General features: G+C 30.9%; 1 protein-coding gene across 1 annotated transcript in view; it reads right to left on the bottom strand.

Moving 5' to 3' along the window:
- Positions 1-12,904, bottom strand: part of CCDC88A (coiled-coil domain containing 88A) — a 141,952-nt gene that overhangs the window by 105,249 nt on the left and 23,799 nt on the right. The window contains exons 3-5 of the mRNA XM_073213021.1: positions 12,585-12,693; positions 3,035-3,104; positions 1,479-1,537 (exon numbers count right to left, since the gene is read on the bottom strand). Coding sequence (XP_073069122.1) covers positions 1,479-1,537; positions 3,035-3,104; positions 12,585-12,693 — 238 coding nt within the window. The remainder of the gene's footprint in view (positions 1-1,478; positions 1,538-3,034; positions 3,105-12,584; positions 12,694-12,904) is intronic.

The raw sequence follows: 12,904 nt of genomic DNA, 5'->3' as shown, positions 1-12,904 counted from the left end.
CATAAGTTAACCTACCTGAAGCTTTAGCTTATTAGAAAAAGAATGTTATTTTCATGCCATCCTTTTCATTTTCCAGCATCTGGGACACTATTATGTGAGTTATAGAAAATGGTAGGGTAGGGGGAAGCAGTTAAGATTTCATAATCTTTCTTTGTTACTCTTAGAGATGGTAATAACATTGGTTTCCTTAATATTTAAGCTTTCCCTAAAGTGTTCATAAAAAAGTCCTTGGTTCTGCTTTATTCACTGTTAATTTTACTAACCAGCAATAACAACCACATAGTAACCAGAAATAACAACCAAGTTTACGCCGTCACTGTGTTACCTAAATTTACATAACATTCATCAACAGAGTATTTTTAAAGCAAATAGAGTACAGAAAGGATGTAAATAATTAACGGCTGTGTTTATAACTCAAGAGTTGGTGGCCAAATTAGAAGAGCAATGAATATAAATACTATATTCAACTTCATATTTAATCAATTATGAAGTAAACACCAATACATTACATATCATGAAGCTTTAATAACATATAAAAATACATAGTTCTGCAGTCAGCTCTAAAAGTCAATACTCTTGAATATATAACTTCTGGCATATGTAATAAAAAATCATTAGTGGCCACATTATTTATTTGTTTACAAATAACTTTATTCCACAAAGAACTAAGATAGTTTAAAGTAACATTGTAATCACTCATCCAAACAATGGCAAATTAAAGGAAAATCAACATAGTATAATAGGTTGTGAAGTCAGACCAGAGGTGAATCTCAACTCTTTGGCCTGCTAGCAATATAACTTAAATCTAAAGCGACCCCTTGGTTTGTCTGGGACAGCCCCAGTTGACACATGCACATGCAGTTCCACTGTAATTGCTGAGAAAACCCTTCTTGACTCTCACAAGTGACTTAATTTTGATAACTTAAATATCACCCTATCTAAATATAAGTCTCCTTATCTGAAAAATATGAGAAAACTTATGTAAAGTATTACATCTGACACAAAGTAGGCATTCAATAAATCACAGTTTCTATTATTATAATCATTGACCAAAAAGGGCAATATAATTATAACTCAGACTCCTAAATTAGTTTTCATAATTCTGACTCTTTTTAATTGTTAATTCTGCTTCCTTTCTATAATACAAATGCATCTGCTTAAATCATAAGGATTATGTTTTGGGGGAGGTTTTTAAGGGTACTTCTAAGGAAATTTGAAAAACTTGGGGCCATTAGAAGCCTCAGAATAAAAAAACAAAGATTTTAAATGCTATAACTATCTGATAATATAAAGTTTGAAATAAGATAACAAAACAAGTGTTTTTCTCTAAATTCTCCTTGGGAGGTTATATAGCTATTTAAAACTTTTTAACAGACTGAAAACCAATGGCCTATCTGTAAGTCTTTTAGAAACCAGAGCCTGAAAAAACATATAAGGAAGTTATTAAAATGAAAATATGAAGAAATATTTTAACTTACCTGAACTGCACAACCCAGTAAAAGTAAAAGCAACTTTTTAACTTCTTCTGTGCCTTGTTCTGAAATAAAAACAATTACTAAGTACAACATTTTACTTTACTTCAACACTCTTTCTTAGTATTGGCAGAATCACTTCTAGAAGTAAGAGTCAAAATTTGACCAAAGGATTAGATCTGAAAGTACAGTAGAGAATTTTAAAAAGCAGATCTGAATGTGCACAATGAAGTAATAGCAGAAGACATGGGCAAGGATCTGTTTTTTAAAGGGCTGCAGTATAGATAAAACAGAATGCCAATGCAAAAAAGTATGGTCACTATACATCCACTACTTTTCCATAAAGTAAACCATATGAGCATACCAAATTAAGAGCTGCTTATATAGGGACATGTCACAAAGCCAAAATGGTTCCTGACAGGTCTGGCTTCTTTTAGGCCTATCAGTGTTTTCTTTCTAAAACACATCTTATATATAGGTTTATCTATCTATAAAATTTACATGGCTTTCCACTGTGTAGATTCATGAGGATGAAAAACCTCAAATGTAGTGAGTTACAATGGCACTGGTAAAATAAATAATGCTGGAAAAAGTTAATGATCTGTAATAGAACTAGAGAGTTCATTCACTGTCCAACAGCATTCATATCAGATTTTTCTTAGAACATTCAGCTGACAAAATAAGTCACTTCTTTGGCCCAAATCATTAGGGGCCATATTTTTATTGGACCACAGGCCAATAATTAAAAAATATTCCTCTATAAAAGATAAAGTCAAAATCTTTTTAAATGAAATGACCTACCTTCTTAGCCACACTGAACCATACTAATCACCCTTCTCCAAACAAATATTTTTTTCACTTTTTAAAATTTCTTTTGGTTTTATTTTTGTTTGTTTGACTGAGGGTGGGGGTGGAGTTTGGGGAAAATATACTTAATTTGGGTTACACATAGCTTGTAGGAAGAGTAAGTCCTTTGTTGAAACTCTGTGGTTGCTGCTAATTTCCCCAACTGTTCAAAATTAAAACTCTGAACATGTCACATTTAAAATCTGGTAAAGGGCAGAAAAGTTTCAAAAAAGTAAATTAAATGATCCAAGAAACTGCTTCTTAGCTTTCCATGCAGAAATAGTTTAATATAAATTACAACCTATCAGTCAGTAAAACTTTAGATTCAGACAAATTTGGCAATGGCAGATAGTATATATACACATAGCAACCTAGAAATTACTTCAAAATCACTTTTCTAAGGTTGTAACTACATTATCTTCTATTTTTGTTTATAATGAGACACTAAAATTCATCACAAAAAAGTATCAATTTGGTAGTAAAAAAAACCTCTGGACTTAATGTATAATGTGTATCTGATCCCATATACAACTTACAAATATTCTAGGTTTATTTTCTCTCTATAAAACAGATTATCACCTCCAACTTTCCCTATAAAGTCATAAAAGACCTAGTGTGTTAATGTAAATAAGCAAGGTCTTATTAAGCATTGCATAAAGACAGTATTGCATAAAGAGAAGACTCTATTATCACACTGTACTAATTTTAATACTTACCAGAAAAGGGATTTTTGCCAATGACTAAGACATTTGGCAAGGACATCATGATCAACTGCTGCAAAGTCTCCTGTAAAAAAAGATACCCAAAGGTTCTTATATGGGTAATACTGATGAGGTAATTACTCAGTAAGCCATAACTTAACTTTTGTGCACTTCTCTGTAGGTATGCTATACTGCAATTTAAATGCTTAAAAAAAATAAATGTGAAAAAAGATATCCAAGGTCTTAAGTCTTTTGTACCTTTAAGTTAATGAATTAAATAACTAAAAGTATAATATCAGATAGACTACAGTAATTATATATCAATTGCCCACAAAATAAAAGTGTCCAAGTAGAAGTGGTCTAATATTTATAATTTGGAAATCTAAGTTTTAGGTGTTAAATAATTAAATAACATTCTTCAATAAAAGTTCAATCATCTGTACTCTTTTTTTCGTTACTTCTCTCTGAGGGAACTAAAAATGTCAATTGATATTAAAATTAAGAAAGCTAAAATAAATAAATAAATAAATAAAATTAAGAAAGCTACTTCATTTGAAACTCTATCTTATGATCATTTCATGCAAGTGAGCTCTTTCTCAGTGAATCATTTTTTTCTCTCTATCTACAACAGATGTTTTATTTTTTTTGACTTTCTGTCAAAGTTTTAAACAAGAATATATGTACAATTTGATGGTACAGGATAATTCAGAAAGAACTGAACACTTTCAAATTAACTCATTTTAGGTAATACATCAAGTACGTACCTTCTGTTTATGCTACCTTTCCTTTGAGGAAATAAAGGAACACATGGTGTCTGTTATTACAACCATTACATGATTTGCTACAAATGGTCTGGGATAAATTAGACTACAGATGATGCTGATTCTTTGCAAGATTACAGAAATAACTGTAAGTGTCTTTACAATCTGGCTTCTAATACATCATCAAACATAACTAGTTACTGAGGAATGAGTTCTTGAAAGTATTCAATTCTTTCTAAATCATTCTTAATACTATGATGAGGAAATACAATAACCATGAAAAGTTAATGTGTGTTGTTTTTTTAAAGTTGTGTAATTCTAGATCCACTAAAGCATTTTCCTATAGCCGGTGTGTGGCAAGACACCAGTGGCTAATTAGAATTAATATTTCATCTATAATTATTCATAGATAAGTATTAGAAAGTTTCAAAAAATTTTCTCCAGCATTATATATACTAGCTCTTTGAAAAAACTATCACCAAAAATATACATACATTTAAAGAAAAGTATACTCAGTATGTGCATCATTTAGGTAAGTAAATTAAGAATATTAAGAGTATTAAAAATTGTAAAAATCATTTACTCTAAAGATTTATAGTGAATTTTCTATTTAATAAATAAATTTTCCAGTTAAAAGCAATTTATCTCAAGAGGGAATGTGCTATAGCTAAGTCTGCAGCAGCTAAATGGACTTAAAGGACTATATTTTTAATTCATTCTAATTTTTACCTTCCTTGCCTTGAAGCAAAATTATCAGGACTATCACTGTAGATATTTAAAAGAAATCATAGAGAAGAGATATGTATTAAAAAGTAATCAGCGCTTTGTCTATATCCCATTTAGTGGAGATAGTCTCAGCCAGAACAAAGAACAGTCAAATTCATTCTCATAGAGGCTTTAACTTTTAACAGATTCAGAATTACCAGAAGAAAAGCTTTATCTCAACTTCCAAGATAAAAGATAATTCTTATTTATGCCACTTATTTTGGGGGTTAACAGTCAAAATTGATGAGTCAACTAGAAAACATCAGCTTACATTTCCAAGGCAATTTTGTAACTGATTTACTATGTATTTTTCTATGTTGTTGCACTTTTATGAGGAAACTGTCCAAACTGGTTAGTAATCTTCAATATGGTCCACTCTCTTTCCTCCACCCTTTTCCTCAGCTGGCTCCCCACTTCCTGCCTACTATGTTACCCCATTCTCTCATGCTAGCTCAGTCTCCCCACGAAGATGAAAGCAATCTCATATATCCTTTCACCATAGGGCACCATCAATGACATCATGTATTAATACAGCTGACCTTTACACTATGAAGTTCGATTATATTGGATGATGCAAATTGCTGTTGTAAATTGCTAAATTCAAACAACTGTATATATCTAACACTGTACTCTAGTGTAATGAAATTGAATGAAAAGAGTACTCTGGTAAAGCAGAACCAGAATGCCTAGGCTTAAATCAGCTCCATGACTTATTATGTGTATGACCTTTGTTGGAAAGAGCAGGAAGTGAAACAAAAGTAGCAAGTTACTATGATGAAGACTGGTGGGGGAGGGGGGAAAGTCTACCTTTTAATTTACTTCCCAGTATTAATTTTAAGTTATCTCTGAACAACTGATATTAGGTAAGACAGGTAAAAATTACACAAATTTTAGAAACCCTACTTACTCTAAACCTTGTATTTCGTTCTATTGGTTCTTCAGAGGTTTCCAGCTACATTTTTGTAAAAAAATCCTATTTCTTTATTTCAGTCTTATAAGTAACATTAAAAAATATACAAGACATAAGAGATCAGAAGCTAAAAAAAAACTTATTGGTATTGTTAAAGCTCTATTGTATCATCCCCAGACTTCCCAGACTTCATCTAGTTCTAAAGATGTTCGTTATTAAGGTGCTAAACAAATGGAAAAATAGTATATAGATGAGCTCAAGATAAATGATTTTAAGTAGATAGAACTAATTAGTTAATGGGTTAAGGATAATACAGGTACATGAAGTAGTAAAGATATTTCTTGAATTGGTTACTAAAGTGATAAAAACTTATAAAAAGTGTATACAGAAAAGAATTTTAGCATACAATTGAAAAAGGAGAAAGTTCTGAGAAAATCAGAACAGTCATTCATCCAAGAAATATTTATTGCATTTTGATTTTCTAGCAGACATTGGAGATACAGCAATGAACAAACAAAACCCTTGCTCATGGAATTTATGTATTAGTAAATTTACTAAAAGGGTAGACAGAAAACAAGTAAGTAAATATTTTTGTTGATAACTGCTAAGGATTAAAACAAAGCAGAGAATGAGGAGTGTTTGGTGGAGGTGAAGATAAGAAGGTTGCAATTTTTTTTAAAGTATGCAGGCATTCAAATATAGAGAATTTGAATGTTTCCACAACTACTATAGCTGACTCACTGAATAGGTCGAAATTCTACCCTGGTAGGAAGACAGTTGAGAAAGATTTGGAGAATAGCAATACTTTATAAAAAGAAAAAGGACAAGAAAGAGCTAGCAGAAATTATGTTAACAGGAAAATAATAATAGAGGTGCTTTGAAACATAATACAAGTAATTTAATTCCTATTACTTTTAGTTGGTTTGTATAACTTCTCTATAAAAAATGTTATATTACTCTAATTTTTAGTTGACCACCTAAAAACTTTATTAATATACATTACAAGTTTCTGTGTGTTAAAGTTCATGTTACTAAACCATTGTAAGAAATGCTATTTCAGGTTTGTGCCAAACACAGACATTATTTAGTTACTATTCAAAGATAACTTAAACTAGCCTTCTCCTTCTTCCTGTAAGTTATCCATAACACTTCCTTCACAGTAAGAAGTCAAACGATATTGCTGGCAAAGGTCTGAGCTTATTTCCCTTTCCTGAATCACACACCGAGCAAAATATTATTACTATAACTTCACTTCTATAGTACTAAATATGGGTTTTAAAAGTTTCTACAATATACTGGAATGACAGTCTCTCCTTTGAGACTCTTACAACCTATTTTAAATTTTTGAACATAATTGTATCTATCATACTATTTGTATTTGTCCTTTTATTTGTACTACTAGTGACTAGATTTAAGACTGTTACCACAATTTTAGCAGACTATAGAAAAAAATTAAATGCATAGCATTAAGGGAAAGAACATCTGACCAAAGTGTCAAAAATATGACAAAACATAAAGCATTTGTTGTAGAGCAAAGGTCTCATTCCTTGACTACTGAGTTTTACTCTTACTGCAAATGTTGCTTGTTATAGTAGGTGTTAAAGAAAAAGCTTTAAAGAAATGCTTTTTTCTGACAACTAGATTAATGGTACTAGACTTGGTTTTTGTTTTTAATATTTGTTACATCAATCATGCAAAACCTTCCTGATAAATTTAAATTTCTTAATTGTAAAGTATTCTTTCTTTTTGACCCTGAAATGATTCGGATCATTATTTTAATGGTGGCTGAAACACTACCATACTGCTTTTAGTACTTATTTAAACTGCAGCCAGTGCAGTCATTCCAAGTAATAGCTCTCGACAGAGTTCAAAAAAAAGGACTAAGATTTTTACTTGTAAACTATGAATCTGATAATCAAATTCATAATCTCTCTGTGATTCACAGAAATAAAAATAACTTAAACACCAGAGTGCCTGGGTAATTTTACATATTACAAAATTCTTAGGTAATTTACATTTTATGAAACAAAACCCTTTGTTATTATGTAAATAATTCCCCCCACTAACAATCTGCTTTAAGAGTATTCTGTCAAGTTTCCTTTCACCTTGGGAATCCTTTTTGCAAGGTAACCTGGATGCTTACCAACTCATTAAAAAAAAAATTGGAAACATACCTTGTGAATTTTAACCTACCCAAATTCATTTTCCTTTTGTGAGTCAGAATATCAAAGTGTATTAAAATATTTTACCTGAAATGCTTTTTCTGAGAGATGTGTAAGATATAAAAAAATATTATTAATACTTTTAGAAAGACTTTTATAGAAAACTGGATTTTTCCAAGAGATGGGTAATTTAAGAGATGGTAAGAACAGCAATACTTTAGACTTTGTTAACTTGAAACCTGTCATATATTAAACCATGCCATGTGTGTCTGGGTAATAAACATGAGAATAAAACATTATTTTAGTAAGTCAATTAATTATGTAAATGAGATGGTTAACCTATTTCTTTAGAAGTACCTTAGAAACATTTTATCTAAGAATATGAAGCATGAGGCAGGCTAGAGATTGTATGGTAAACTGTAGTGGTACAAAGGAAAATTCAACCCTTGGTAATATTTTATGTTTTAAACATCTTAAACAATATTGACAAAATGTTAAGATATTTGATCACTTCCAGACCTTACTTAGTCCACTGGTATTCAAACTTAGATTAATGAAAAAGGTATAACTGGTCATCCAGCAAACGTTAATGAAAAACTTAGATCTGTTTAAAACAAAGTTGATAGTCAAGTCAAATTGCTAAAAATAATAGTATCGTCTTGGCACTATTAACATTTTGGCTTCTCAACATTGGCACTACTAACATTTTGGGCTGCATAATTCATAGTTGTGGAGATTTGTCCTGTGCACTATAGGATGCTTAGGTGCATTCCTGGCTTCTATCCATTAAATCAGTAGTACCTCTAGTGTGACAACCCAAACTATCTCCAGTCATTACTAAAGGCCTCCCAGGGAATAAAATCACCTTCCATTGAGAACCACTTCATTAAACTGCTGAACTGATAGATTTCACAATTCTCTCTTCCTCAAATCAAATTTTTTTACAGCTATAACTTCATTAGATTAACATGACTAACACAAAGATAACTTCAACAGTTGCCTTGGGCAGAAGAAGACAAAGAACAAGAAAGTAGTAGATTAATAAAAAAGAATTAAATACTACCACATGCTATGACATGGATGAACCTTGAAATCATTATGTGAAGTGAAAGAACTCAGTAAAAAAGGCCATTGCATAATTCCATTTTTATGAAATATCCAGAATAGGGAAAACTACAGAAACAAATCAGCTCAGCTGCCTAAGGCTGGGGTGGTGGTGGTAGAGGCAGGTAAGGATGGTGGTGGATTTCATATGCAGGATTGGTGGAAATGGAGAGTGACTGCTAGTAGATACAGGGTTTCTTCAGACAGTGATAAAAATGTCCTAAAATTGGTTGTGTTGATACTTGCACAACTCTGTAAATTTACTAACTATTGAATTGGACAAGATAAATGGGTTAGTATTATGGTATGTGAATTTTATCTCAATAAAGCTGTTAAAAGAAAACATTAAGTATACAATATAGAAGTAGGTAGTACTGACGACAGATTTAAGGTTCTGATGCAGAAATCCCTTTGTCTTTTTTTTTTATTCAAGTATTGTTGACATATAATCGTACGTTGATTTCAGATATACAACACAGTGGTTCAACAGTTACCCATATTGTTAAATCCTCACCCTCTTTAGTGAGGTTACTATTTATCAACATAGTAAGATGTTACAGAATCATTGGCTATATTCTCCATGCTGAACTACCAACCCCATGACCAACTTGTATTGTGATTGCAAATTATTGTGCCCCTTTATTCTCTTCACCCCTCCCCCCCACCCATCCCAACCCTTCCCCCTTGGTAAACACTAGTCCCTTCTTTGTGTCTGAGTCTACCACGATTTTGTTGCTTCTGTTTTGCTTTGTTGTTATACTCCACAAATAAATGAAATCGTATAGTATTTGTCTTTCTCCACCTGGCTTTTTTCTCTGAGCATAATACCCTCTAAATCCATCCATGTTATGACATTTTTCCCCGAAAAAGTTTCACTGAAATTTTTAAGGGAAATTTCCACCTCCCTAAAAATAGTATGAAACTAAAAATCTAGCTTCTTGCTCTAATAAGGACAAAACTGATAAAGACTGTCAAGATAAGTCACTGTACCACTTAATCTAGTCTTTTGTTTAAACTAGACATATGATATGAAAAAACAATAAGAAAACAGAACAGATATACTGTAAAACCTAATTCACTCAAATAACCTGGAGGAAAATGAAAGCCAGAATATTGGCAACTATTAATAAAGTTTATAAAAAAACCTAATACAGGTTTTTATTTCTGGCAACAATAAGTGCTAGACATTAGAAAGGAATTCAAAAATGCTGGATAATTTTTTTTAATCTTTTAAAATATATGAGTGAACTCAACAAAGTAAAAACAATAATACTCAGCTAAAATAAAACAAAATTAAAAACTTGAACTCTGCAAAGGAAGACAAAGAAGACGTCATTTTTCTTGGCTTTTGGTACAGACTGAGGAGGGTTGTTTCCCTAATGATTTGCAATAATGTAGTCCCAATTAAAAAAATGTAAACACATAAATATATAACTTACAAATACAGAAATGCAGAAAAAGAGATTCAGGAGCACAAATATGCAGGTTTAATAGTGGCAGTCTCCTGGCACTGTAACTGTAACTGTGTTTGTACTTTCTACTTTTTTTTTAGTTTTCTACAGTATACAAGTGTTGCTTCTAAAATAACATAAAGTTGCTTAAAATAAATTAAAAGTGGTTCTGGGTAGGCTACATAAAAAGAAATAAATCCTCTCTGAAGCAATGCATTTTTGATCCAGACAAAGTGTAAACTGCTCTCCCACAAATAAATTTCCCACACAAAATGAGCTCACAGTTAAAACACACATACACAACACTGCTACCATCATCCTGAGAAATAGCAAGCAGAAATAAAGGTGAGATTCAGACCCCCACAGATCTGATTTTAGATTTTGGAATTATCAGACATAAAACCCAAAACAAAAAATGTTTAAATTCTGAGGAAATATAGGAAGGAATTAAAAGAATGACTAATAAACAAAATGAAAAAGCAGACATAAAAAGAATCAAGCACAACCTCTAGGAATGAAAGATACAGTTACTCAGAGTCAAAACTTAACCAATGAATAAAACAGAAGATTTGACACACAAGGGGCAAATTAGCAAAGTGGAAAGAAAGTCCTGAAAAAAATACTCAGTGAAGCAGAAGACTCATAGTGTAAAAGAAAGTTTAATAAATGTGGAAGACAAAGTAAGAAAATCTAATACATATGTAATATCAATATCTGAATGATATCAGGTTAACAGAATAGGAAAGATGCCTTTAAAAGAGAGAATATTAGCAGCTACTATGGAGATAAATAAGAAATTTAACCTTAAAACAGAAATTATGCTTATAGCTGACTTCTCCAAAACAAAAAGTAATCCAGAGATAGAAGAATAAAATCTACAAAACACTGAGAGGAAAGAAATTGGTAACAAAGAACTGCATACCCAGTAAAATTATCTTTCAAGAACAAGGGTAAAATAAAGACATTTTCAGGACAAATGAACACTTAGAAACTTTACTATCAATAAGCTCTCTGTAAACAAACATTTAAGAATGTACTTCAGTAAGAAACTTTTCCAAAGGCAGGCCTGAGATACATAAGAAAACCAGGAGATGCTGAAAAATGGAAGACATGAAGCTTCATCTAAAGAAACACTGATTTTATGTATTTAATAGTACTTTCAATATCTAATTTATGAGTTTAAAAAAAGAAAGTACAAGAAAAGAACTGGTTAAAAGGGGGATGACTGGACTTAAAGCATTTAAAGGTCATAGTACTATTCTATAAAGAGTACTATTCTATAAAGAGAAAAAATCTTGATTAATTTTGGCCTTTGCTATGCTAAGTATGAAAGGTAAAATTTTGAGAGTGGCCTCTAAAAAAAGAGAAGAGAAAATCAGCACCATACAAACTATAGTGGCCTCTAAAAAAAGAGAAGAGAAAATCAGTACCATACAAACTATATTCTTTGAAAATGTTTAAACCAGTAGAAAGAAAAATATGAGGAAACAATTACTGATAAATGTATAATTGTCCAGATAAATTAAACAATTTTAAATTCATGTACCCAATAACATAGCTTTAAAATGTATAAATGAAAATTTGACAAAACTGTTATCAAAATGGGAGATTTCAAGTCATCTTTCTCACTAAGTACTAGATCAAGGGACAAAATTAGTCAGGCTGCAAAAGACTAAATAATATATTTAACAAACAAGCTTGCTGTTACTCACCCAAACAATTGGTGAGTACAAATCTTTCTCAAGCATATATCAAACAATAAAGAAAACTGACAAAATACTAGATCAGGGCAAATAATTATTCACAAATGTAAAAAAATCAGTACCATACAAACTATATTCTTTGACAAAAATAAAAACCAAAAATGACTGCTTGAAAAATACCAAATGTTTGGAATCTAAAAGCATATTTCCAAATAACATTAAGTAAAATAAGAAATCATAACAAAAATTAGAAAATGCATAAATACTTCAAAAAATATAACATATCAAAATGTGTGTGATGCAGCTATAGCAATTCTAAGAGGCATATTGATAGCCTTACAAATGCTCATATTTAAACTCTGAAATGTGCAACCAACTTAAGTTTTAAAAAGGATGACAGAAAGTACATTTTTCAAAGGCAACTTCAAGTAGGCTACAAAGTGTTACACTATGTGAATTCTCAGGAAACTGGGAACTGGTTTTAAAAATTTATCAATTATTTGTGAAATTAGATAATTATGAAATGCTTGCTTGTATTTTTAATATTGCATAAGAAATAAACTATATTATTCCTGCTCTCTCCAGCAAAAAGACCAGATCTGGTATATAATAAGAATTTAATATATATTAGGTGATTGATACCAAATATCACAAAAATATGAATATGAAGCAGTTATGAAATTAACAGATGAAAAAAGGGACCACTTACCTGGTAATAAAATTTTATCTGTCTCACCAAAATGGATAGATTATGAATTCTAAGTGAGGCATCATTGTTGACTTTTTTATTTACTCTCTGACTCTCCAATTTAGGATTACTAAAACAAGAAATTAAAGAAATTAAGAAAAAGGTTTTAAATGCTTTAAGCTCAATTACAATTACATTGACATACATCTATCAGCCTATAGATGACAAAAAATAATCATATAATACATTTTTTTAAAAATCTGTGCATTCAGCTGTATTAACAGAGAATCCAAAAAAGGACAAATGATTACTTTGACATGTATTCTGTGCTTCTAATTGAT

The sequence above is a fragment of the Manis javanica genome, chromosome 1 (assembly GCF_040802235.1).
Source record: "Manis javanica isolate MJ-LG chromosome 1, MJ_LKY, whole genome shotgun sequence".
NCBI lineage: Eukaryota > Metazoa > Chordata > Mammalia > Pholidota > Manidae > Manis > Manis javanica.
Note: the sequence above shows the minus strand (reverse complement) of the source record. Positions and strands in the feature narration are given on the sequence as shown.